Source organism: Chionomys nivalis, chromosome 6 (assembly GCF_950005125.1).
Source record: "Chionomys nivalis chromosome 6, mChiNiv1.1, whole genome shotgun sequence".
NCBI lineage: Eukaryota > Metazoa > Chordata > Mammalia > Rodentia > Cricetidae > Chionomys > Chionomys nivalis.
The window spans coordinates 4082688-4105689 of NC_080091.1; the positions used below are offsets into that span (position 1 = coordinate 4082688).

Sequence of the window (23002 nt, forward strand, 5' to 3'; positions counted from 1 at the left end):
CAGACCTGTAATCTCACCATTGACAAGGCTGAGGCAGGAGGATTGCTGTCAAATCAAGGCCAGTCTGGGCGACAGAATGACTTCACCATGGGATATAGGCTGAAACATTGCCCAGAGGGGCCGGGGACCAGCTCAGTTGCCCCTTGCCACTCTTACAGAGCACCCAAGGTCCATCCCTAGTGTAGGAGCCCACTCCTACAAAGTCAGCTAGGGTTCCTGGGTTGGGGTCATCAAGGCTGAGGAAATTTCAGATGAAAGAAGCAGAGACAGAAGACACAGGATAGAATCAGGCGATCTGTTTGGTCATGCCGAAACAGCCAAACAGCCCAGAGTTTATTTCAGAACTTGCTTATATACAAAAGCAGAACAAAGCATAGCACAGTCAGTCAGTTACCAACCACAAGACCGTCCCTGTCCTTGACTGAGCAACCTCCACTCCAACACGTGCTTGCTGCTCAGAAGCTACCTTACTTTCTATCTTGTTCCTGAGGTTTGTTGCCAGCAGTGTACTAGATCGAATGCTCTTTTCTCATGGGCTAAATCAGAAGTCTCTCATAGCCCTCAAGGTTATTTTAAAAAGCAGAGTAGGCAAGATTGAATTCAAATGACTTATAAGTCAGAATGAGCTCCAGATGGAAACTGAGTCACATATGGGCTCCCACACCTTAGTACCTACATAGCAACTCACACCTACCTGTAACTCCAGACCCAGGGAATCCAGTGTCACCTGGCTTCCTAGGGTACCTGCACAGATGTGGTACACATACATGCACTCAAATGCATACACAGAAAATAAAAAATCTGAAAAAAAACAGGTTGGAGAGATGCAGAGGACACGTCAGTTCCCTGCACACACATGGAGAGATGCAGGGACACAGTTGGTTCCCAGCACACACATGGAGAGATGCAGGGACACGGTCGGTTCCCAGCACACACATGGAGAGATGCAGGGACATGGTCAGTTCCCAGCACACACATGGAGAGATGCAGGGACATGGTCGGTTCCAGGGACACGGTCGGTTCCCTGCACACACATGGAGAGATGCAGGGACACAGTCAGTTCCCTGCACACACATGGAGAGATGCAGGGACATGGTCAGTTCCCTGCACACACATGGAGAGATGCAGGGACATGGTCAGTTCCCAGCACACACATGGAGAGATGCAGGGACATGGTCAGTTCCCAGCACACACATGGAGAGATGCAGGGACACGGTCAGTTCCCAGCACACACATGGAGAGATGCAGGGACACGGTCGGTTCCCAGCACACACATGGAGAGATGAAGAGGACACGGAGTCGGTTCCCAGCACACACATGGAGAGATGCAGGGACACAGTTGGTTCCCAGCACACACATGGAGAGATGCAGGGACACAGTTGGTTCCCAGCACACACATGGAGAGATGCAGGGACACGGTCTGTTCCCATCACACACATGGAAAGATGCAGGGACACAGTCAGTTCCCAGCACACACATGGAGAGATGCAGGGACACAGTCAGTTCCCAGCACACACATGGCGGCTCCCAACCATCCGTAACTCCAGAGGCTTTGCCACCGTGGTTCCTCCACACAGCCCCACTCCCTTCACCCTCTGGCCCAGTATCACATAAACTTCTCTCTACAAGCAGGGGTTCACCATTAGGGCTCCTACAACAGACTGTGTGTGATTACCTGAAGCCAAACTTGGCAAGCCAGTGAGTGTATTGGGTTCACAGAGAGTTGTGCATGACCCCAAGGCAGCTGGACCATCAAAAGTCTTACCCAGAGCCGGGCGGTGGTGGTGCACGCCTTTAATCCCAGCACTCGGGAGGCAGGCAGGCGGATCTCTGTGAGTTCGAGGCCAGCCTGGACTACAAGAGCTAGTTCCAGGACAGGCACCAAAACCACAGAGAAACCCTGTCTCGAAAATCCAAAAAAAAAAAAAAAAAAAAAAAAAAAAGAGAGAGAGAGAGAGAGAAAAAGTCTTACCTAGGAATGATGATAATGTCCCCATAGCTGTGTAAATGGGATTCTCTTTTCAGACAATCCCCCTGCACCTTGTGAACTCTATCAGCTCCTGAGGCCGTGAGCAGACTGGGGCCACTCAGATGGGAGGGTGGTGTAGGAAGGAATGGCATCTCAGAGGAGGGCTAATGACAGTCCTCAACCTTCCTGTGAGGGACAATCAACAGGCCCAACCTGAAGGTGATGATGGCTGTTAGGCTCAGAAGAAGGCCAGCATTCCACTGCACCCACGCTGACCCCAGTGGTGATCTTAGTGTCCCTCCTGCCCATAATGTCTCTAAGTCCATTATGTCATAATATGGCTTGAGTCATATTCTTAAAGATTTGAAGTAACAGACTGGAGGACTATCTTGATGTGTCAGTGCTGCTCCAACAGAATACCACAATGGAGATGGAAGATGTGCACATCTTGGCTGCTTGGCAGCCAGAGGCATGGTGTGGGAACCCATTCTGTACATGTGTTGCTTTTATTGGTTAATGAATAAAGAAGCTGCTCTCGGCCAATGGCTTAACAGAACACAGCCAGGCTGGGAGAGATCTATGGAGAGAGTAGGGGGAGTCAAGGAGATGCCATGGAGCCGCCACAGGGGAAAGACACAAGCTGTTAGCCGGAACCTTGCCGGTAGGCCACGAGCCTCATGGTAAAATATCAAATAATAGAAATGGGTTAATTTAAAGGATAAGAGTGAGCTAGAAATATGCATAAGCTAATAGGCCAAGTAGTGATTTAATGAATACAATTTCTGTGTGATTATTTCTGGTTTAAGTGGCTGGGAATGTACAAGCGGCCTCCTACAACAAATTGGAGCACCAATGTGGTCTGAAACGTTTGTGGCTGACCACTCAGGGTCCTGATGCTTATGTGCGCACTCAGGGTCAGTAGGAAACTGAGACCATGCCCATGGCTCAGCACTCCCCACCTGGGCAGGCGGCAGGATCAGGTCTGCTAGGCGTGCAGGAGAGCATGGCGGATTCCCACCACCTTACACAGAGATATTTCCAGGTCATGCAGTGCACCGCATGGCAGATTTAGTTTTTACTCAGATAAAAAGGGTTTAAATGCTGCACGGTGCTTCCTAGAGTTGAGGTGGTGAGGATGGCTCCCACCAGGCAGCCTCAGAAACAGTGAACATGCCTCCTCCATGTTAGACTGGGCAGAGCCAACAGGCAGGGCCTTGCTTGTTGGCCCTAGCCATACTCGCTTAGCAAAAAGAAAAAGAAAAAAAAAAAAAACTAAGATGTTTCTGGTCAGAAAATACAGATACACAATAAAGACAGATTTAGATTTAAAAAAAAGACCTCTAAATGGGTCACAATGTTGGATAAATGTACGTAGGTTTGGGAGAGAGAAGCAAAGGGGTATAGAAGTTCTAAAAAGAAGTTTAAATGGCTTTTAAAAAGTAAAACAAAGTCTTTAAAGAGACAAAGTACAGACAGTCATAGATTAAAAGAAGTAAAAAAGTAATAATAAGCCACGTAAAGATGGAAAATACACAGAGAATCTGAATTATGTATATTATTGTGTTTTCTTTGAATTTTTTGACTGTGAAGGAGCTAAGTACAGAGAGACATTTTATTGTATGGGCTGCTAACCTAAACCAGCCTATATATTTTAAAGGTATTTTGATTCCAAAAATTGGGTCTAAGGATTTGTTGCTTTGGAAAAGAGGTTCTGCTTTTGTTTCCACAGAAGATGAGAACCTGTGGATTCATTCCAGACTAATGTGGTTTGATGGAGCGAGACCCCCAAAAGGTCACCATGAACATCGCCAAATATACTTCACCCAACAAAAAGCAGGAAGCAGTTTGGAGAGAACTATGCCCATATTCCCAAATATTGTTTATAAAGGTTTGTTTACATTTAAAGGGGGATATGCTATAGAAATTTGCATAGGTATGGATCTTGGTTTGTTGATACAAATTTAAGGTCAATTTTGTGTGTGTGTGTGTGCGTGTGTGTATCTGCTCTTGATTTAGGTATTGTGTTTGTGCGGCTTATTTAAAAATGTAATATATAATTAAGAAATGCAGATTAGTAGATAGTCATCTATAATAGTCAAGCTTGTAGTCATGTTAGTTAGGTTTTTTAGATATATAGAGATACATTTCAGTTAGATAGATATTCTTCAAATCTTTCAGAGACCTTCAGAATATGGCATTTAAAACATTTTAAGAACTTAGGACTTTTCATGACAGTGAAACACATCTGCTCCTGGCAGCACCAGTCTACTTCAAGAGGATGAAGAGCATTGAAGAGGCTCCTTATGGAGTTGGTTAGCCATTTGGGCAAGAAACTGCTCTTGCCTGGACTGCTTGACGAACTGGACATTCAGGACCCACAGAGAAATGACTGCTAAATTTGCCTAAAGGTGAGACAGATCTTCAGGGTTTATGTTTTATGAAACAGTCTGCCAGACTTTCTGCAGGACACAGAAAGTGACTGACAAACTGCCAATATAGGCAGAACTGTCTTTGAAATTTCTGCTTCATGGAAAAGTCTGCCGGATACTATGGGCCTGTAGGCTGAAGATGGATGCCCCAATGTTACAGAAGAACTTTGGGTGACTGTCCAGGCAGTAAGACATCTCTGTCGATTCTAGAGTTTTGGAAGTTGCTTACAATGCACTTCCTATTAACTTAGGTAATATTATGTCATTCTAGAGTCTTTGATGGAGTTGAAGAATAGATATAGTTTTCCTTAGTTATAATAAGAGATAAAGTAGATATCAATATTGTAACTGCAATTCTTGCTTAATACCTGTTTTTGTTATATGTAATTTTGCTATGTTAAAGTTAAAACCTTCCTTTTTATTTAAGCAGAAAAGAGGAGATGGTGTGGAAAGTCTTTCGTATATTTGTTGCTTTTATTGGTTAATGAATAAAGAAGCTGCTCTCGGCCAATGGCTTAACAGAACACAGCCAGGCTGGGAGAGATCTATAGAGAGAGTAGGGGGAGTCAGGAGATGCCATGGAGCCGCCAGAGGAGAAAGCGCAAGCTGTTAGCCGGAACCAGCCAGAACCTTGCCAGTAGGCCACAGGCCTTGTGATAAAATATAAAATAATAGAAATGGGTTAATTTAAGAGATAAGAGTGAGATAGAAATATGCCTAACAGTGATTTAATGAATACAGTTTCCGTGTGGTTATTTCTGGTCTAACTGGCCGGGAACAAACAAGCAGCCTCCTAAAGCAGATGCAGGAGGATCACTTGAACCCAAGAGTTCAAGAACAATGTGGTGGTGTAGCAAGGTACCTTAATTACTTTTAAATTGCGATGACAAAACACCATGACCATGGCAACTTGCAAAAGAAAGTGTTCAAATTGGGGCTTACAGTTCAGAGGGTGAGTCCATGACCATCATGACAGGGAGGCAACAGGCAAGCAGGCAAGGTGCTGGAGCGGTAACTAAGAATGTGCATCTTAACCACAGCCCAGGACAGGCGGGGGAAGGGGAAGAGGGAGGGAGGGGAGCAGAGCAGAACGAGGAACGGTGTGAGTGTTTAAAACCTCCAACAAGGTCACACATTCTAATCCTTTCCAGACAGTTCTGGCAATTGGGGACCAACTGTTCAGACAGAGGAGCCTGTGGAGGTCACATTCTCATTTGCCACCACAAGACCCTTCTCCATAATAGTGATGCCACAAATGGGTTATAAAGGACATAAATTAAAACTGGCTTCTTGAGCTGGGCAGTGGTGGTGCACTCCTTTAATCCCAGCACTCAGGAGGCAGAGGCAGATGGATCTGTGAGTTCAAGGCCACCCTGGTCTACAGAGCTAGTTCCAGGACAGCCAGGCCTACACAGAGAAACCTTGTATAGAGAAGAAAAAAAAAAACCCTTGGGGCTGTGACTCAGTTGTGAGAGTACCACCACCCTTCCAGAGGACCCAGGTTCTATTTCCAGCATCTACATGGCAACTCACAACTGCCTGTAACTCCAGCTACAGTCACAGAAAAAAAAAAAAACTGGCATATTGCCCATATGTTAATCCTAGCACTGCAAGGCTGAAGTCAGGAGATCCAGTCTCAAAGACTGCTTCCATGGAAATGCATTTCTCAGAGCAGGGGAGAAGGTGCAGTAAAGTGCCTGCCACGCAGCGTGAGGATCCGAGTTCGGATCCCTGGTGCCATCTAGAAGCCAGACCCACATGTCTGTAGCTAGCTCTGGGGATGTGGAGATAGATAGGTCCCAAAACTCACTGGAGCAAGTCTAGCCAGTGGCTGACCTCGAATGCTGGGTCCTCCAGAAGGGGCATGCATTGTGTCTTGTCGTGGTGGGAGGGTGGAAGGGCAAACAAACAGCCCCCCACCTCCTCAACCTCAAACCCTTTTATAAGGTGCTAATCCCATGAAGACTCAATCGCCCTCTTAATAATGTCACATTAGGAATGAATCTCGGAAGGGGCACCGTCATTTGAGTCACAAGAAGCGTCACAGTAGGAAAGATGTCCCCAAACAAGATGGCACCTAGTCCTGTGAGCAGCTGTGTCAGAGCTGCCCTCAGAATGCATGGCAGGACAGCCCTACTGTGTGCTGTGATCCAGGGGCAACCCATGTGTCTGCATTATTCTCCCAGTCACCAGCACAAGATCCCACAACTGCCTGTTCTACTGTGTGCTGTGATCCAGGAGCCACCCATGTGTCTGCATTATTCTCCCAGTCACCAGCACAAGGTCCCACAACTGTGCCTTGTCGCTGCCAGACACAGCCTGGCCGCCCAAAGCTCCTGTGTGGGAAGTCAGCCTTTTTCCATCCTTTTGCAGGCCATACTGTCTAGGAAGCAGCCTTGGCCAGTTCTTAGGCCAACTAGACACAAGGTAGATATATCTGAGAAGAGGGAACAACAGTTGAGAAAATGCCTCCAAAAGATCAGGCTGTAGACACCCCTGTAGGGCATTTTCTTAATTAGTGGTAGTTGGGAGAGGACTCAGCCCATTGTGAGTGGTGCCATCCCTGGGCTGGTGGTCCTGGGTTCTATAAGAAAGCAGGCTGAGCAAGTCATGGGGAGCAAGCCAGTAAGCAGCACCCCTCTGTGGTCTCCACATCAGCTCCTGCCTCCAGGGTCCTTCTCTACTTGAGTTCCTGCCCTTTTCTTCCGTGATGAACCGTGAAGTGCCAGCGTGAACCAAATAAACCCTTCCTCCACAAGCTGCTTTTGGCCATGGTGCTTCATCACAGCAGCAGAAGCCTCGATGAAGACAGAAGCCAACAGAGACTCATACTGGGGAGAGGATGCCTCTGGAAGTGGAGGCAGTAAGGTGAGGGAACCGCCAGGCAGTGGGCAGAGCCCGTGATGACCTCAGCATTTAAGGCTTCCCCAGAGAGAGTGACACAGAGAGCTGCCCTCTGGGGCAAGTCTGTTTGCAAAACTAGAGTGAGGCCAGACATGGTGACATACATCTTTAATCCCAGCACTCAGGAGACAGATGCAGACAGATCTCTGTGAGTATGAGGCCAGCCTGGTCTACAGAATTCCAGTACAGACAGAATGATACCTTGAGTTCAAGGTCAGCCTGGACTAAACCGTAAAGCCCAGGCCAGAAGATCAGAACGTTCCTGAGCAGGTAATGGGGTCGCTCTCCTCCCTTCCTTGGTCGCCTCCTCTGTGTTCGTACTGATGACTTCTGCTTTGGTGACACAGAGCCCCTGTAAGGAATGACATCTACCTCTAGGTAGAGACAGTAGAGCTTGCCGGGAACCTCAGAAGGGAACCACCCCTAAGGAGGCAGATTCACCTTGAGATAATAGACCTTTTCCTCTCAAAATTCCCTGCCCCTAGTGCAGCCCCTGGGAGCCACTGTGAGGCTGTTCTGAGGCCTGACATGGAAGGATCTGTTTCCTGTTCCCTTAAGTATCTTTTTCTTCCAGATGCTGGTCCAGAGCCTCAACCTCTGAACTAATGCTCTGAACTTCTTCACCTTTGTCCAGCTTAGCCGCCCGCCTGTCACTCTTCTCTGCCTTATTTCAGATGGTTTAGCCTTTGTTACCTCTCTCCCCACCTCCCCCACACCCGCAGCCCCTTCCAAGCCCCTTTGATTTGTTCAGCTTGCCTGCCCTGGAGTTTCTGTCTGAAACTCTAATCAATGGTCCTCCAACTGCCATTTGTAGCAATTCTTAAATTCTTTTATGAATAAGACTGGGAACCCCAAAGAGGGGGACCCCAATTTCCCAGGTATCATATGATGACTCTTCTGGGACTTCCCGAGATTTCCTGGAACATTTTTTTTCCTGCCTTTTGGTTAGTTCATTGACAGAAAACAAACGAACCTATTTCTGACACCCCGAGATGGCCATCATTCCGTTTGTCAGGGCCTCTGTCCATCCTGTGATCAGATAGTACCCCCAGCTCAGGACCCCAGGCGTCTGTGAAGGGGGAGCATGACCACAGACAGCAACCACACACAGTCTGTGCCTCAAAGGGCACATTGGTCGCCCTGTCACTAACCAGAGCTGAGCGCGGTCTGTCTCTGAAGAGGTAGAGCCTCATTCGGGCCACATAAGACATCCAACTACCTTCCCCAGTTCCTGAGTGCACTACCCAAGCACTGCAGAAATGGGGACCCCCACCCCACTATCCTGGATGACCACCTCTGCCTGGCAGCTGCCAGTGCTGTGAGAATGGCCTCCTCCACCAACATGAGGGGCTCCGTTCAGAGACACCCCATCGTCTCATTTTGGACGCCGACTTTTTGACTCTTGGTCTAGGTCTGGGCAGCAAGTGCTCAATCATATCCTCTGAATTACCAGAAAAGTTCATGTTTTCCGAGAACTCACAAGCAAGACCGTCGGATTACCAGGCTTAGCCCGGATCTGTGAGATGATGCTTACGGCCATAATGCAGACCTCTCTCTGTCCTGACCAGGACAGCTGGCTCGCCGTGACACAGTCAGCCACCCAGGAGGTTCTGTGGAAGATTCCACAATGAGGGAGAGTCCTCCTGCGCAGTTCCCCATCCTAGAATATTCTCCTCGAGATTAGGTAAACACCCCTAAACTGGGGACCATAATGGACCAAGTGTCACCGTGGGGTCCTCAGAGAAGAGGAGACTTGGAGCAGAGACTGGGAGACAGGAGCTGCTCGCTCCTGAGGACGAAGGAAGGGCCTCGTGCTAATATGGCCCTGAGACTCTGGGACAATGGGACCAGTATGTGCTCCCGGATCTACCAGAAAGAAGTACCTGTATTTCATCCAACTCTCACGGACCTGAGAGGTGGGAGACCCCGCGGAGGTTCATTGGGAACCTAGAGCCTGTTCCACATGTCTGCATAACCAGCTGCCACGTCTGAAGACCTGACAGACAGAAGTCTGCTTCTGACAGCCCTGGAAGCCACGTCCTGCTGTGTGCCTTCAGCTTGTGCAGTGACGTACCCTCGGATGGCAGAAGTGGCCAAGAGTGCGCCCCTCCCAGCCTCACTGCCTCCCAATCCTCCCTCCAAACACCATGACCCTGTGACAGTTTCAACAGTGAAATTCAGGACGCTGGCAGGAGCCCCATAAGAGGAGAACCAGTATGCCATGGGGCTGAACTTGAGGTCCGTGTGGGTATGTGGGAGGCAACAGGACGGGAAAGTCGGGGAGATGGGGCAAGGGCCTGAGGCCCAGCCTCAGAGTCCCTTGAGATGGGAAATAAAAGGGCAGCACATTGCAGGTAGAATGTGAAAATAACGTTATTATTGTTGTGGCCTGAGGCGTCCCTGCCCGCCCATGCCCAGGCCACGAAGCTCAGCAAATCAGGCACACAGGTGAGGATGCACGGGTGTTTACTGGGGGTGGGCCGGAGGTCGGGCCTGGCTGTCACACTTTCTTGGTGATGAATTTGGGGGTGGCTAGCTCATAAATGCGAGGAGACGCCTGGGCCACCAGAGAGGCTGGAGAGATGTAGTACGGATTGTAGCCCTCGTTGAGGTCCTTGCGGATCTTAGGCTGGGCCAGGGAGAGGATCCGTGAACTGGCCACTGCTCTCTTGGTGGCTTCCAGGACCTCCCACTGAGGGCTGCGGTCAGGAACACACTTCTCTGACAGAGCCTTGGGAGCTGGAGAGCAGAAGAGAGGAACAAGGCCAGGCTCAGCCTTCTCAAACAAAGCTCCAAGCTGGGTCTGCCCACCAGGAAATGAGTGACAGAATCCTGTGGGCCACGCTCACAGTGTCACTCGGAGCACACGGCACGCACGTGCACACACACAGCCATGACCAGAACCGAGGCTGGGAGACAGTCGCGTGAGCGGCTGTGAGAGGACCAGACACAAACCACACGATAGCACAGGAGTCCGTGACAGGGAAACCCAAAAGAGGAGGTGGATTCGGGGGTGCAGGAGACTGCTCAAGAGGACAAGGTTTTCTTTTGTGGTGAAAGAATGTTCTAGAACCGGATAGGTGATAATTGGACAACTTGGTGAATATATCGAAAACCATCTTTTAAGAGGGTGAATTGTGAAGATGTTTTAGTTGGTCGTGGCGCTCAGAAAGGAGACACAGGCACCAGGGAGAACGTGGGTCCTTCTCCACCTGGACCTGGTGGCAGTGGTGGAAAGAAGGCGACCCTGGTCTCTGTGTTCTACGCCTTTGGCATCACCATGAGATGGGGTAGACGACTACAGGGCTTCTCCCTGGCCGGCGGCCATGGGCCTCTTCCTGGCCAGCCCCTCTCACAGTCCCATCCTCCCAGAACAGCAGCCGCAGCCTCCATCAAGTCCCTGTCTGCCTGGGCCCGGTGAAGATGGACGAGCCCTCCACCCACCCACACACACCAGGGTCAACAGCCCTACTGCACAGAGGCCCTGGGGAGAGACCTGGAACCCTATGATGGAGAATCACCATGGAAACATGCCTCTGGGCATGTCTACAAGAGCCTTTCTCACAGAGCCAGGAAAGAACACCCTGAATGTGGGGGCACCAACCCGGGGGCTGTGCCCTCAAACCGCAGGGGTAAACAGCTAACATAAGGCAAGTCCTCAAAACCCAGAAGGACCTCAGGTTGGATCAAAGCTCTACGAGCAAAGGTCCTGGGGTAGAACTGAGCCGGCATCTGGGACCCGGCGGCCCCAAGGCAGGAGACTTGACCCTCCCTGGACTCAGGGCACCTAAGCTTTCAGCAATGGTAACGCCTGAGCTTATCTCTGCTCCAGAACAATTTTATTGTTTAATATGTATGAATGCTTTTGCCCATATGCACATCTGTGGGTGCCCTGTGCCCTCAGAGGTCAGAAGAGGGTGTCGGGTTCCCTGGAGCTGGAGTTACTGCTGGTTTTGAGCTGCCACATGGGGGCTGGGGGGGATCGAATCCCCGGTCCGCTGGAAGAGCAGCCAATGCTCTCAGCCACTGGGCCATCTCTCTAACCCCGACTTCTGGGCGTTAAAACTCTGTGAAGCACGGAGTGACAGCGGGGAAGAGCCCCGCCCCCTCCGGCTCTGGCAGGACTGATGGAAGCAGGACTGGGTGCACGCTCCTACACATCGCTCAGCACACCCCACTTGTCAGCAGCAGAGGGAGCGCCCGGCAAGCTCAGCGCCAGGAAGTGCTGGTCACAGTCCTTTGGACTGGGCACTGGGTGTTGGGCAGCAAAACCCTAGCCCACAGCGTACACAGTAAGGCCTGGGTGAGAGGGAACACACACACAAAGACACGCACGCTCACACATGTTCACGCCACCTCGGCCTCACCCCTCCCCATCTGCTGTTGAGAGAACAAACAAGTGAACAAACAGAAAACCCCACAGGCAAAGTGTAAAAGGACAAGTGGATCGGAAGGCATCACCTCAGGGCGTCACCGTCCTCCATAAAGAGACCTCCAAACTGTAACCAGAACCCCGGACAGAGGCAGCTGGGGAGAAGGTGGGGAAGCCCCCAGCTATGCAGGCGCAGGCCCAGGGCAGCACAGACCACGCCACGTGCAGAAAGCACGCAGACTGCCAGGGTTCCGCGTCTGAGGTGGACAGGGTGCAGGAACGACACAGGAAGGGGAGTCCTGAGGCCAACAACACGCAAGGTATCCAGTGACGGTCACCAAAGCCCACTGGTCAGTATGAGAGTGGGGGATAGCCTGGAAGAGGTGCATGAACCAGCCCACACGGGGTCTGCATTGTGTGTGGCCTCTAAGCCGTGGCGCTAAATGTTATTTTCACTTTCTTCTTTCGGCTCTTTCATTTTTCCTGTGAACAGTACGCATTACTTTTGCCGCTGGTGAATGGCTATTCGACTTTCACACAGAAGGGAATCAAACAAATAATTCTTTCAAACCAGCCCTCCCAGCTCAGCCTGGCTGCCAGGTGCCTGCCCTCAACCTCATGCCCTGTGCCCACTTTGCCTGCTGTACCCTCTGATAGTTGCCAGGTTTCAGACAATCAGTCTACAGATGCGGGGGATGCAGCCCAAGGAAGGCACAGCTTTGGCAAGTGCAGGCCTCTACCCCCCTCTGCCACCCCACAGCAGGAGGGCAGCCACTCACTTGCCAGCTGGAGGAGACGGTTATAGTCAGACACATAAGGCTTGGGTTTCGGCATAGGGTCCCACTCTTCCATGAGGATGGCTGGGGGCCTGGGCTTTGCCAGGCTAAGGGTCCGTGGGGTGGGGACTGCCATCTGGGCTGCTCTGGACACCTGGGAAACCTGGAAACAGGACCAGGGGGAAGAGTGAAGCAGACACGATTTCTCAAGTCTGTGGAGCAGGAGAGCCCTTCTCCTGGGGAGAAGTGAGGTTCGCAATGTGGTCAACAAGGATTAATGGCCTTAGTACACAAAGAACCCCTCCGGGGACAAAATAACAGTGCTCTCAGCTGACTCAGAGAAGGAAATCATCAAGCGAAATACCAGAAATACTATAATAATAGCCCAGCATGGCAGCACATGCCTTTAGTCTGGCATTGGGGAGGCAGAGACAGACAGATCTCTGTGAGTCCGAGGCCAGGCTGGCGTACAGAATGAAACCCTGTCTCAAAATGAATAAAATAAACAAATAATAAACAGAGAGAAAACAGGCTATCGCTGGACAGTGACAGTGTGGTCGCAGAGACTCCAGACACCAGAGCAGGAGAGCAACTCTACACTGCTTCCTGTGACTCAGAGTGAACCTCGCAGCTCTGGCATCAATGCGTAACACACATGCAAAGCCAGCGGGTAGCAATGCTGAGTTCACCTGGAACGGGGAGGCTACACAGGGGCTGCTGAGGCGGAGGCGGGAGGACGTGGAGGTGCTACTGAGGAAGGAAAGGGAAGCAAGCCAAAAGATATATTCCCCTACGGTATGTTCTTTTTTAAAAAATATTTTTATAAGCCGGGCAGTGGTGGCGCACGCCTTTAATCCCAGCACTCGGGAGGCAGAGGCAGGCGGATCTCTGTGAGTTCGAGGCCAGCCTGGTCGACAAGAGCTAGTTCCAGGACTACGGAGATACCCTGTCTCGAAAATTAAAAAAAATATATTTTTATAATTTGTATGTGTATTTGAGTCTGTGCATCACATGTGTATGCTGCCTTCAGTAGCCAGAAGAGGGTGCCAAATCCTCCGGAACTGGAGTCAGCACAGGGGTGTGCTGTGAGTGGGGCCCGGGTCCTCCGGAAGAGCAGCCAGGGCTAACAACAACTGAGCCCACTGTCCACGGCCTCAGCATTAGATCCGTGGCTGTGGCTCAACACCCACCCTTGAAAAGTTGCTGCATTCCCCAGCCTGAGTCTTCCCCACTGACACTCTCAGAGGCCCAGAGGGAAGCCTGCATGTATGTTGCTGACACACGGACTGGATATACTAGCACACACGTGATACTAGCGGGACTTGCTGAGCTCTGCAAGAGCCGACGCATGCAGGAAGACGCGGTGCTAGCCCTGGCGAGCTGGTTTCTGGACGACAGATGGATCGTGACAGGAGTCCCCAGAGAGACCAGGCCAGGGAGCACAGGAACAAGACACACACAAGGTGGGCCTTGTGTAGGACCAGTATTGTTCTGGGCAAAGTCTGGGCTTGGCTGAGGCTAGACCCTCACCTGTTTCAGAGGGAGCGCTTGAGAAGGACAGAAGGACTTGGCTGAGGCTAGACCCTCACCTGTTTCAGAGGGAGTGCTTGAGAAGGACAGAAGGACTTGGCTGAGGCTAGACTCTCACCTGTTTCAGAGGGAGCGCTTGAGAAGGACAGAAGGACTTGGCTGAGGCTAGACCCTCACCTGTTTCAGAGGGAACCACTTGAGAAGGACAGAGGACTTGGCTGAGGCTAGACCCTCACCTGTTTCAGAGGGAGCCGCTTGAGAAGGACAGAAGGACTTGGCTGAGGCTAGACCCTCACCTGTTTCAGAGGGAGCACTTGAGAAGGACAGAAAGTCTCCCGTGAGGCCTCAACTCCAGGCCCCGGAACCTGCTCTTCAGAGGGTCCTGGTGACCACAGAGGCCTGAGGGGATTGCAACCCTGAGGCACGGGAAGTGACCTGAATGCAGGACCCAGCAGGAAGGAGGTGGGAGTGTGAGGGCAGGGACAGGAGGCAGTGGGTTCGAAGAACCGTCTTCTCACTTGGATCCAAAGGAAAACCAAGTTCAAAAGTCATCTCTGAGATAAGCAGGGAATTTAGTTTGCTTTTGTTTGGCGGGGGTGGGGGTGGGGGTGTGTGTGTTTGTTTTTGTTTTTGTTTTTGAGACGGGGTTTCTACATAGCCCTGACTGTCCTAGAATTCACTATGTAGTCCAGGCTAGATCTGAACTCACAGAAATCCACCTGCTTCCTCCTGCCTCCTCCTACCTCTGCAGGGCTGGGATTAAAGGCTCGAACCACCACCATGCCTGACATGTTTTTGGTTTTGGAGACAGGGTCTCTCACTAAAACTGGGGCTCAGTGACTCAGCTAGACTGTCTGGCCAGGGAACCCCACCTGGGCTTTAAAATTATTTAAAAATCAGGTTCAAATGACCACACAGAGTGACTGGTCACATCACTTTGGGTGGTGTCACTTCTCAGTGGAACCCCACCCTAGCCAGAGGCCAGATGCTGGCTTAACTGGGGGTGGTTAAAAAGCCTTGGACTGGGGGGGGGGGGCTCAGAGGGCAGAAGAGGGTGACAAGGTTCAAGGGCTAGAATATGGGAGAGCAGAGTCTTCCAGATGAGCGGTGAACCCACCCACTCCGTAAGGCTGCATCCCTGTCCCCCTCATCTACACCCAAATGCAGCTGTCCCCGCTGTCCCCCCCCCACTCGGAGTGTGGCCAGCGCTACCTACCTCAGACATGTCGATGCTCCAGATGTTGTTGCGGACCTTAGGAATAGCCAGTTGCTTCACCCGGTTAGAAGGCTGGTACTCCAAAGTGGATCGAGGGATGGGCCAGATGGGTGTGGTCCTAAAAGGCACCCCAAATTCTGCCGTCACCCCATGCCTCTGGGTCCCCGTGAGGGACTAACAGTGTGTGTGGTCTTTCTCAGAATTCTCAGAATGCTCCTGGATGTGGGAGCCAGGGGACACTGGGGCAGGAGACGGCTCCCAGAGGACATCCAGCGAGGGTCAAAACAGGCCTCTCCCAGATATCCAGCCCAGAGGGTAGAGTGGCCAGCTCCATCCCTATCAGGATCCTGATGGGGATGAAGACACAGACATAACATGTCCTGCAGCTATCCCGAAAGGCTGAGCTCAAAGGGTAAAACCGGGTCCCTGTCTTCCCTGTCCAGGAGTAAACACTGTCACAAGAATGCCACTGCGACCTGGGCTTCTGCGACTGCTAAGCCACCTCTCCCATTGGCTGCCAGAGGCTCACCCTGAAATCCACTCCAGTGCCAGGGCATTGCCCCCCATGGGTGAGTAGGACTTAAGCTTCCTCCTGCTCAGATGATAACACGGCACTGCCACAGAATGGGGCAGTGCATAAACACAGGTATGGAAACCCAGGACTCCACAGTGGTGGCACAGGGCTCGCGTCAGCCATCAGTGGGGATTTATCGTCTCTGTGCACAGAGACAGCGAGCTTTGTCTGAGTGGCTCTGAGGACAGGCTTCAGAAAGCATGGTTGTCCTCCAGGTCCCGCCTCTATAGCCTACAGTCAAGAGCAGCAATAACACGAGGCTGGGTTGATCACCTATGGGTGCTGTCCCCGTGACCCCTGAGGTCAGTCCACCGTGGGACATTGGCTGGGAGCTCTTGAGATCAAGACCCATAAGTGGGACATGCAAAGCCCATCTGGGAGAGGAAGAGGAGGGCCTCCGAGCTGTGGCGTCTGCCTGCCCTCTCTCACCTGTTGTTGTTGTAATATTCCAGGTAGAACCTCTTGGGCCGCGACAGCTCCTCCACTCGGCGGGATACCTCTGAACAGAACGGACCAGTCACCATGGTTACACTGGGCCTCAGTGGGAAGCACCCTCCACCGGTCCAGGCCATAGACATGGGTGTCCACAGACACCCTCTCATAGGGAGGACAGGCATACATAATACAGTGGACAACAGGACACCGGGACTATAGCTTCTTCCTGTCCAGGGCTGAGCACAAGAGGCTCAGAAACTGGGTTTTTGTTGGAAGTTAGTGCTGGCTGGCCTAGGATTTCTAGGGCTTGTGGGTTGTGACTGAATCTGGAGCCCCAAGAGAGACCCTGCTTGCTACGCTCATCCACATAGGAGCTCTTGTTAGGAGTCCATGATTTCAAAGAAGATGAATCCCATTTGGGGGGGAAGGTGGGACTCTGAGAAACAAATACTAGCCCTGCCCAGATTTGTCCAGGAAACTGCCCGGAGCCCCATGCCCTGTGATGTGTCTACAGGATTCGAACCACTCAGGGAGGTGGAGGAGGACTGGGGAGATGACACAGGTGGTCCCAGGCCAGGCAGAGGACACCCAGGCTGCCCTGAAGAGACGGGACCTACCGGGGACTGTGATGCTCAAGGTGGTGTCCTCGATAAACCGCTCGGTCCAGTATACAGAAGGCCTGGAATACAGCCGAGCAGCTCAGGGCAGAGGCCTTGTGCCCTGCGCCCTGCTGGGGAAAGGAAGCCTGGGGTCCTGGAACAATGAACCGGAAGCTGGGGAACCAGGGAGGGTAGCCCGAAGGAGGGCCCGGAGGAGACAGAGGCCAGGCCGACCGAGGGCAGCGAGTACCAGGGAAAACAGATTGTGTAGATGCCCACGGTCCAACCAAGACAGGTGGGAAGGCCGAGTGCCCTTTGGAGACCTAGGACCCCCAGTGGCACAGACACTGCCAGCAGGCTCAGTCCACAGCAGGGGAGCCCCCAGCCAAGAGCCCTTCACCCCCAGAACCTGGTCCCTGGAGAAAAGGCAGCTCGGGTGTAACCCTGGGGCCTGGCATGTCCCTGACATGGACAGGTGACACAGGGAGGGGACACCCCAACTCACCAATACAGGCAGAACTGCAAGCTGTTCTTACGTGGGGAAATCCAGGCATAGCCCTTACAACAGCACCCCTTCCTGCGATGAGACAGGGTCCCAGGCCCTGCCTTTGCCTCTGGGTCCCCACTGGCCCCCAGACTCCTCACTCTACTACCACCCAAGGACCCCACCTTTGGTGTCCTGCCTGATGCCTCCCCAGTGGCCCATTTATTCTCTAGGTGCCCTGCCCATGGTGATGCGGGGAAGGGGAAACGGGTTGGAGACAAGTTCCAGAAGAGCACAGGAGGCCTGGGGCTCCCAGTGCCTCGGCACCTCATGGGCCCCAACCCTCACCTGTCTCTCAGGCATTGCCAGTTGGTTTTCGGTTTTGCCAGCTCCAGCAGTCTCCGGGCCTTCTTTTTCTTCCTGCTCTTGGCTGTGGAGATGCTGGGAGTCCGCTCAGTGATGGACAGCTGGCTGCAACAGAGTTTGGTGTCAGCGGTCTACTGGTCCACCTTGATGTGTCGGAGAAACTACAGAACAGTCCCCCACAATCAGGGATCTTTGGTTGGCTCTGGTGCCTGGAGGTTCTACAACGTCTGAAAACTGAGCCCTGAGCCCATGGAATTCGAAGAAACCAGCTCCCACCTCCTGGTGCCATTGAGAGAATGAAGAACACAATGCTCACTTATTTGTGGAATATTACTTTAAGTATGTAAAGGTGTTACATGCATTTGTTTAACCATGGAAAGATGTGTTGCTTTACCTGCCCAAGGCCCCTGGTTGGTCTAATACAAAGTCGAACAGGAAACAGCTAGGCAGGAAAGGGATAGGCGGGGCTGGCAGGCAGAGGGAATAAACAGGAGAGGGAAAGACAGGGAGACGCCTGGGGCCAGCCAGGCAGGCAGCTGCCATCTCAGGAAAGCAGGACACACAGAATGAAAGAAAATAGAAAGCGCTGAGGCGATAGATGACGAGAAACAGGTTAATTCTGAGTTACAAGAGCTGGTGGGGTAAGCCTAAACTAAGGCTGAGCATTCGTCACGAATATGAAGTCTCTGTGTCATGATGTGGGAGCTGTCACGCTCACTTCTCTCAGCAGCGATACTGGACCCCAACAGCATCCCCGGCCTCGGGGGGAGCTGGGGACTCTGGGGGGAAGGACAATAAGATGGCCAGGGTGGCCTGGTGTGTCAGTGCGTGCCTCCTCCTGCTCCCAACACCCACCTCATTTCAACTACTTCCACCTCCAGCTCTCGACTACCATCCGGATCGGGAGCCTCAGCTAGCTCTTCCCCGGCCACCTCTTCCTGGGGAATCTCTTCCTCCGGGTCTTCTGAGGCTAGCCCTGAGGTGGCCTGGGAGCCCTGGAGCCAGTGGCTGTCAAATGACGTGCTCTGGGGGCCCAAACTGCCATTGTCCAGACCGCCATTGTTCTGCCCACGCTCTGACCCCTCCGAAGTCTTGGCCTCCGGGACAGGGTTGTTGAGCAAACTGGCTCTGTGTTCACCAAGTTCCCCCATGTGCTTGGTCCTCCTAACCCTTTAACCCCACTCCTTCAACACCCAAATGGATATGTGGTTGTCACAGTAACAGAATGCCCACCCATGGATTCTGAGGCCCCATTCCATCCAGCCTGGGAGTTAAGTCTGAGGTGTGTGGTTCAGGGTTCCACTATACATGTCTTTCTTTTGGAGTGGGGGACAAGGGGTGACAGGGTCTCGCTATATAGCTCAGGCGGGCCTCAAACCCAAGTGATGGAGGTGGGTCTTGTATTAATCTGTTTGGAGAGAAAAAAACTGCACCCATATTCTCAAATATTGTTTATAAATGTTCTTTTACATTTAAAGGGGGATATGATATAGTTATGAATAATTTACATTGGTGTGGATTTGAAGGTCAATTTTGTTATATGTATATGCATATTTCTAATCTTGATTAAGGTATTGTGATTGTATAGTTCATTTAAAAATGTAATGTATATAGGTTGTTAATGGATAATCATCAATAATTGTCAAGCTTTTAGTCATGTTAGTTAGATTTTCTAGATATATAGAGATATATTTCAGCTAGATAGACATTCTTCATATCTTTCAAAGACTACAAAATATGGCATTTAATGTTTTAATAACTTAGGGCTTTTCATGACAATGAGACACATCTGCTCCTGGCAGCACTAATCTACTTCAAGAGAAAGATGGGCACCAAAGAGGCTCCTTGTGGAGTTGATTAGCCATTTGGGCACAAAACTGCTTTTGCCTGGACTGTTACATAAACTGGACACAGAAAACCCACAAAAAGAGGACTGCTAAACTTGCCTAAAGGTGAGATGGTTTTTCGGGGTTCCTGACTCATAAAAGAGTCTGCGAGACATTCTGCAGGACACAGCAAAAAGTGACTAAACTGTCTTTAAAATTTCCTGCTTGGTGAAAATGTCTGCTGGATACTATGGGCCTAAAGGCTAAAGATGGATGCCCCAACGGTACAAAAAAACTTTGGGTGACTGTCCAGGCAACAAGATATCTCTGTCATTTCTAGAGTTTTGGATTTCTTGTTTACTTAGGTAATATTATATCCTTCTGGAGTCTTTGATGGAGTTAAAAAATGGATAGATAGTTATAGTTTTCCTTAGTTATGATAAGAGATAAAATAGATATAAATATTGTAACTGTAATTCTTGCTTGATAACTGTTTTCCTATATGTAATCTTACTATGTTAAAGTAAAAGCCTTTCTTTTTTGTTTAAACAGAAAAAGGGGAAATGATGGAGGTGGGTCTTGTATTAATCTGTTGCTTTCATTGGTTAATTAATAAAGAAACTGCCTAGGCCCATTTGATAGGCCAACCCTTAGGTGGGTGGAGTAAACAGATCAGAATGCTGGGAGAAAGAAGCCAAGTCAGGGAGTCGCCATGATTCTCTCACTCCAGACAGACGCAGGTTAAGATCTTTCCTGGTAAGCCAGCTCGTGGTACTACAAAGAATATTAGAAATGAGTTAGATCAATATGTGAGAGCTAGCCAATAAGAGGCTGGAGCTAATGGGCCAAGCAGTGTTTAAAAGAATACAGTTTCCATATAATTATTTCGGGGCATAAGCTAGCCATGCGGGCGGCTGGGTGCCAGGGATGCAGCCCCGCCGCTCATATTACAACACCCAAGCTCCTCCTGCCTCAGCCTCCAGAGTGCTAAGATGATCCATCTGCACTGGACTCCAGAGTCAAGCCAAGACTCAGATCTCACCAGAGGCTGCACCTCTCCCATCATCGATGGGCTTGTGGGTTCCACGGAGATTTCTAGGGACAGGTTCTTTCTTTTCTTTCTTTCTTTCTTTCTTTCTTTCTTTCTTTCTTTCTTTCTTTCTTTCTTTCTTTCTTTTTTCCCTAAAAAAAGAGCACATCTCTTCTGGTTAGAATTGGGTCTGTTTTTAATGTCTGATGCTCAAGCAGCCACTCTGTGACCACAGAGCCAGCTAATAGGATAGCAAGTGACCAAGATGAGGCTTCCGTTTCTGGGGCTTCCAAACTGTACGCCCTCAGAGATGGTGCTAGAGCTCTGCGTCCTCCTGGTAGCTGAGTCTCAGGTCCTCACAGCTACGTCCTCCTGGTAGCCGAGTCTCAGGTCCTCACAGCTACGTCCTCCTGGTAGCCGAGTCTCAGGTCCTCACAGCTACGTCCTCCTGGTAGCCGAGTCTCAGGTCCTCACAGCTACGTCCTCCTGGTAGCCGAGTCTCAGGTCCTCACAGCTACGTCCTCCTCTGGTAGCCAAGTCTCAGGTCCTCACAGCTACGTCCTCCTGGTAGCCGAGTCTCAGGTCCTCACAGCTACGTCCTCCTGGTAGCCGAGTCTCAGGTCCTCACAGCTACGTCCTCCTCTGGTCGCCGACCCTCAGGTCCTCACAGCTCAAAGCACCATGACATGAGAAGACTCCGCCACCAAGCTATGTAAGAAGCATCTTCCAAATACACCAGCTTACATCCTCACAATAAAAATATGGCTATGACACAGGGTATGGCCAGCACATCCCCCATCTCCAGCCTGGAAATGGAGGGAGCTAAGGGCATGGAGGACCTTGGCCCTCATCCCATGGCTCGAGAGCCTCCACCTCCACTGCCTCCACAGGGGTGGGACCGAGAGGAGGTCAAGGGGCGTGTGGGAGAGGCCGCACTCAAGGGAGCCGGGGTAGTTTGTGTGTAATTGACCCCAATAAGCTCATAGGGAGTGGCCTTGTTGAAGGAAGCATGCCGCTATGGGGACAGACTTTGCTCGTTCCCTGCCACAGCCCACTTCCTGTTGCTTTCTGATCCAGATGTAGTCAGCGTATGTCTGCCTGCACACCACCATGCTCCCTGCCATGACAACAATGGACTGCACCCCAGAAACTGCAACGGAGTGATTCTGATTAAATGTTTTCTTTTATAAGAGTTATTGCAGTCATAAGGGTCCAGGACCTCTGAGGGAGTAGGCCTGAGCCAGGACTTCTGTGGGTCTGGGCGTTGGTCTGGGAGTCAAAGGGAGTAGGCAGGAATGAGAGACCTCTGCGGGTCCAGGCATGAGTCTGTGACCTCTGAGGGAGTAGGCCTGAGCCAAGTCCTCTGCCCTTCTGAGTACATCCGAGTCTGGGAACTCTGAGTAAGGGAGCAAAGCCCGGGAGTGCTGAGCGACCTCCAGGAGCATGGAGCGACCAACGGGGAAACTGGAACCGGCACTGACTGTACCACGAGGAAGAACCGTCTGAGCCTTGGATTTACTGGCACCTAGAAGATTAATCACCAGAATCACAGAAAGCCCCAACCACACCAATTAGAGGATAAAATGAGTAGACAAGAACACAGGCAACACCACAAAGAGCAACACGACACCAGTAAAATCTAGAGACCCTACAACAGCAAGACTTTTGTTGTTGTTGTTGTTGTTGTTGTTTTTCGAGACAGGGTTTCTTTGTAGCTTTGGTTCCTGTCCTAGAACTAGCTCTTGTAGACCAGGATGGCCTCGAACTCACAGAGATCCGCCTGCCTCTGCCGCCCAAGTGCTAGGATTAAAGGCGTGCACCACCACCACCTGGCATGCAATCTTTTTTTCTTTTTTCGAGAAAGGATTTCACTGTAGGTTTAGAGCCTGTCCTGGAACCAGCTCTTGTGGACCAGGCTGGCTTCAAACTCACAGAGATCCACCTGCCTCTGCCTCCCGAGTAAAGGCATGTGCTATCACTGCCTGCAAGAGCAAGACTTGAACAACCAAATATAGAAGAAGCAGAAAAAAATGACCTAAAAAATAACTTCAGGAGAAAGTTTAAAACTCTTAAAGAGGAAATGAGAAATTCCTTCAAAGAAATGGAGGAAAAGATAAACAAAAAATTGGAAGACATCATCAAATCCCTTAAAGAAAATCAAGTAAAAGCAATCAAACATATGAAAGAAACTATTCAAGACTTGAAAACTGGAACAGAGACAATAAAGAAAAGACAAGCCGAGGGAATTATAGAAACAGAAATTATGAGAAAACGATCAGGAACCACAAACACAAACATACACAGCAGAATACAAGAGATGAAAGACAGAATCTCAAGAACTGAATATACAATGGAGGAAATAGACTCATCAGTCAAAGAAAACATTAAATCTAACAAGAGCTTAATCCAGAATATCCAGGAAATATGGGACACCATGAAAAGGCCAAATCTAAGAACAATAGGTATAGAAGAAGTTCAATTCAAAAACACAG

General features: G+C 50.7%; 1 protein-coding gene across 2 annotated transcripts; it reads right to left on the reverse strand.

Annotated features, from left to right (window-relative positions):
- Positions 1-9802: 9802 nt before the first annotated feature.
- On the reverse strand, positions 9803-18805 carry Spmap2 (sperm microtubule associated protein 2). Of its 2 annotated transcripts, XM_057773072.1 has the most exons (8): positions 18510-18805; positions 17637-17759; positions 17310-17381; positions 16823-16884; positions 16200-16269; positions 15197-15314; positions 12454-12613; positions 9803-10041 (listed from the first exon to the last, which is right to left on the reverse strand). In XM_057773072.1, exons 1-8 carry the CDS (start codon positions 18803-18805, stop codon positions 9803-9805), a joined length of 1140 nt encoding a protein of 379 aa, XP_057629055.1. The 2 variants fall into 2 exon arrangements, with proteins under 2 accessions (XP_057629055.1, XP_057629056.1); XM_057773073.1 differs by lacking the exon at positions 17310-17381.
- Between the last annotated feature and the right edge of the window lie 4197 nt (positions 18806-23002).

What these genes read in the sequence shown, in the direction of transcription:
- Spmap2 (XM_057773072.1), bottom strand. Translation starts at nt 18,805, where the DNA reads ATGGGGGAACTTGGTGAACACAGAGCCAGTTTGCTCAACAACCCTGTC. An exon ending in GTGGAAGTAGTTGAAATGAG is followed by an intron (nt 17,760 to 18,509) that starts GTGGGTGTTGGG and finishes ACTCTGTTGCAG; the next exon opens with CCAGCTGTCCATCACTGAGC. An exon ending in CCGTCTCCTCCAGCTGGCAA is followed by an intron (nt 10,042 to 12,453) that starts GTGAGTGGCTGC and finishes TCTGCTCTCCAG; the next exon opens with CTCCCAAGGCTCTGTCAGAG.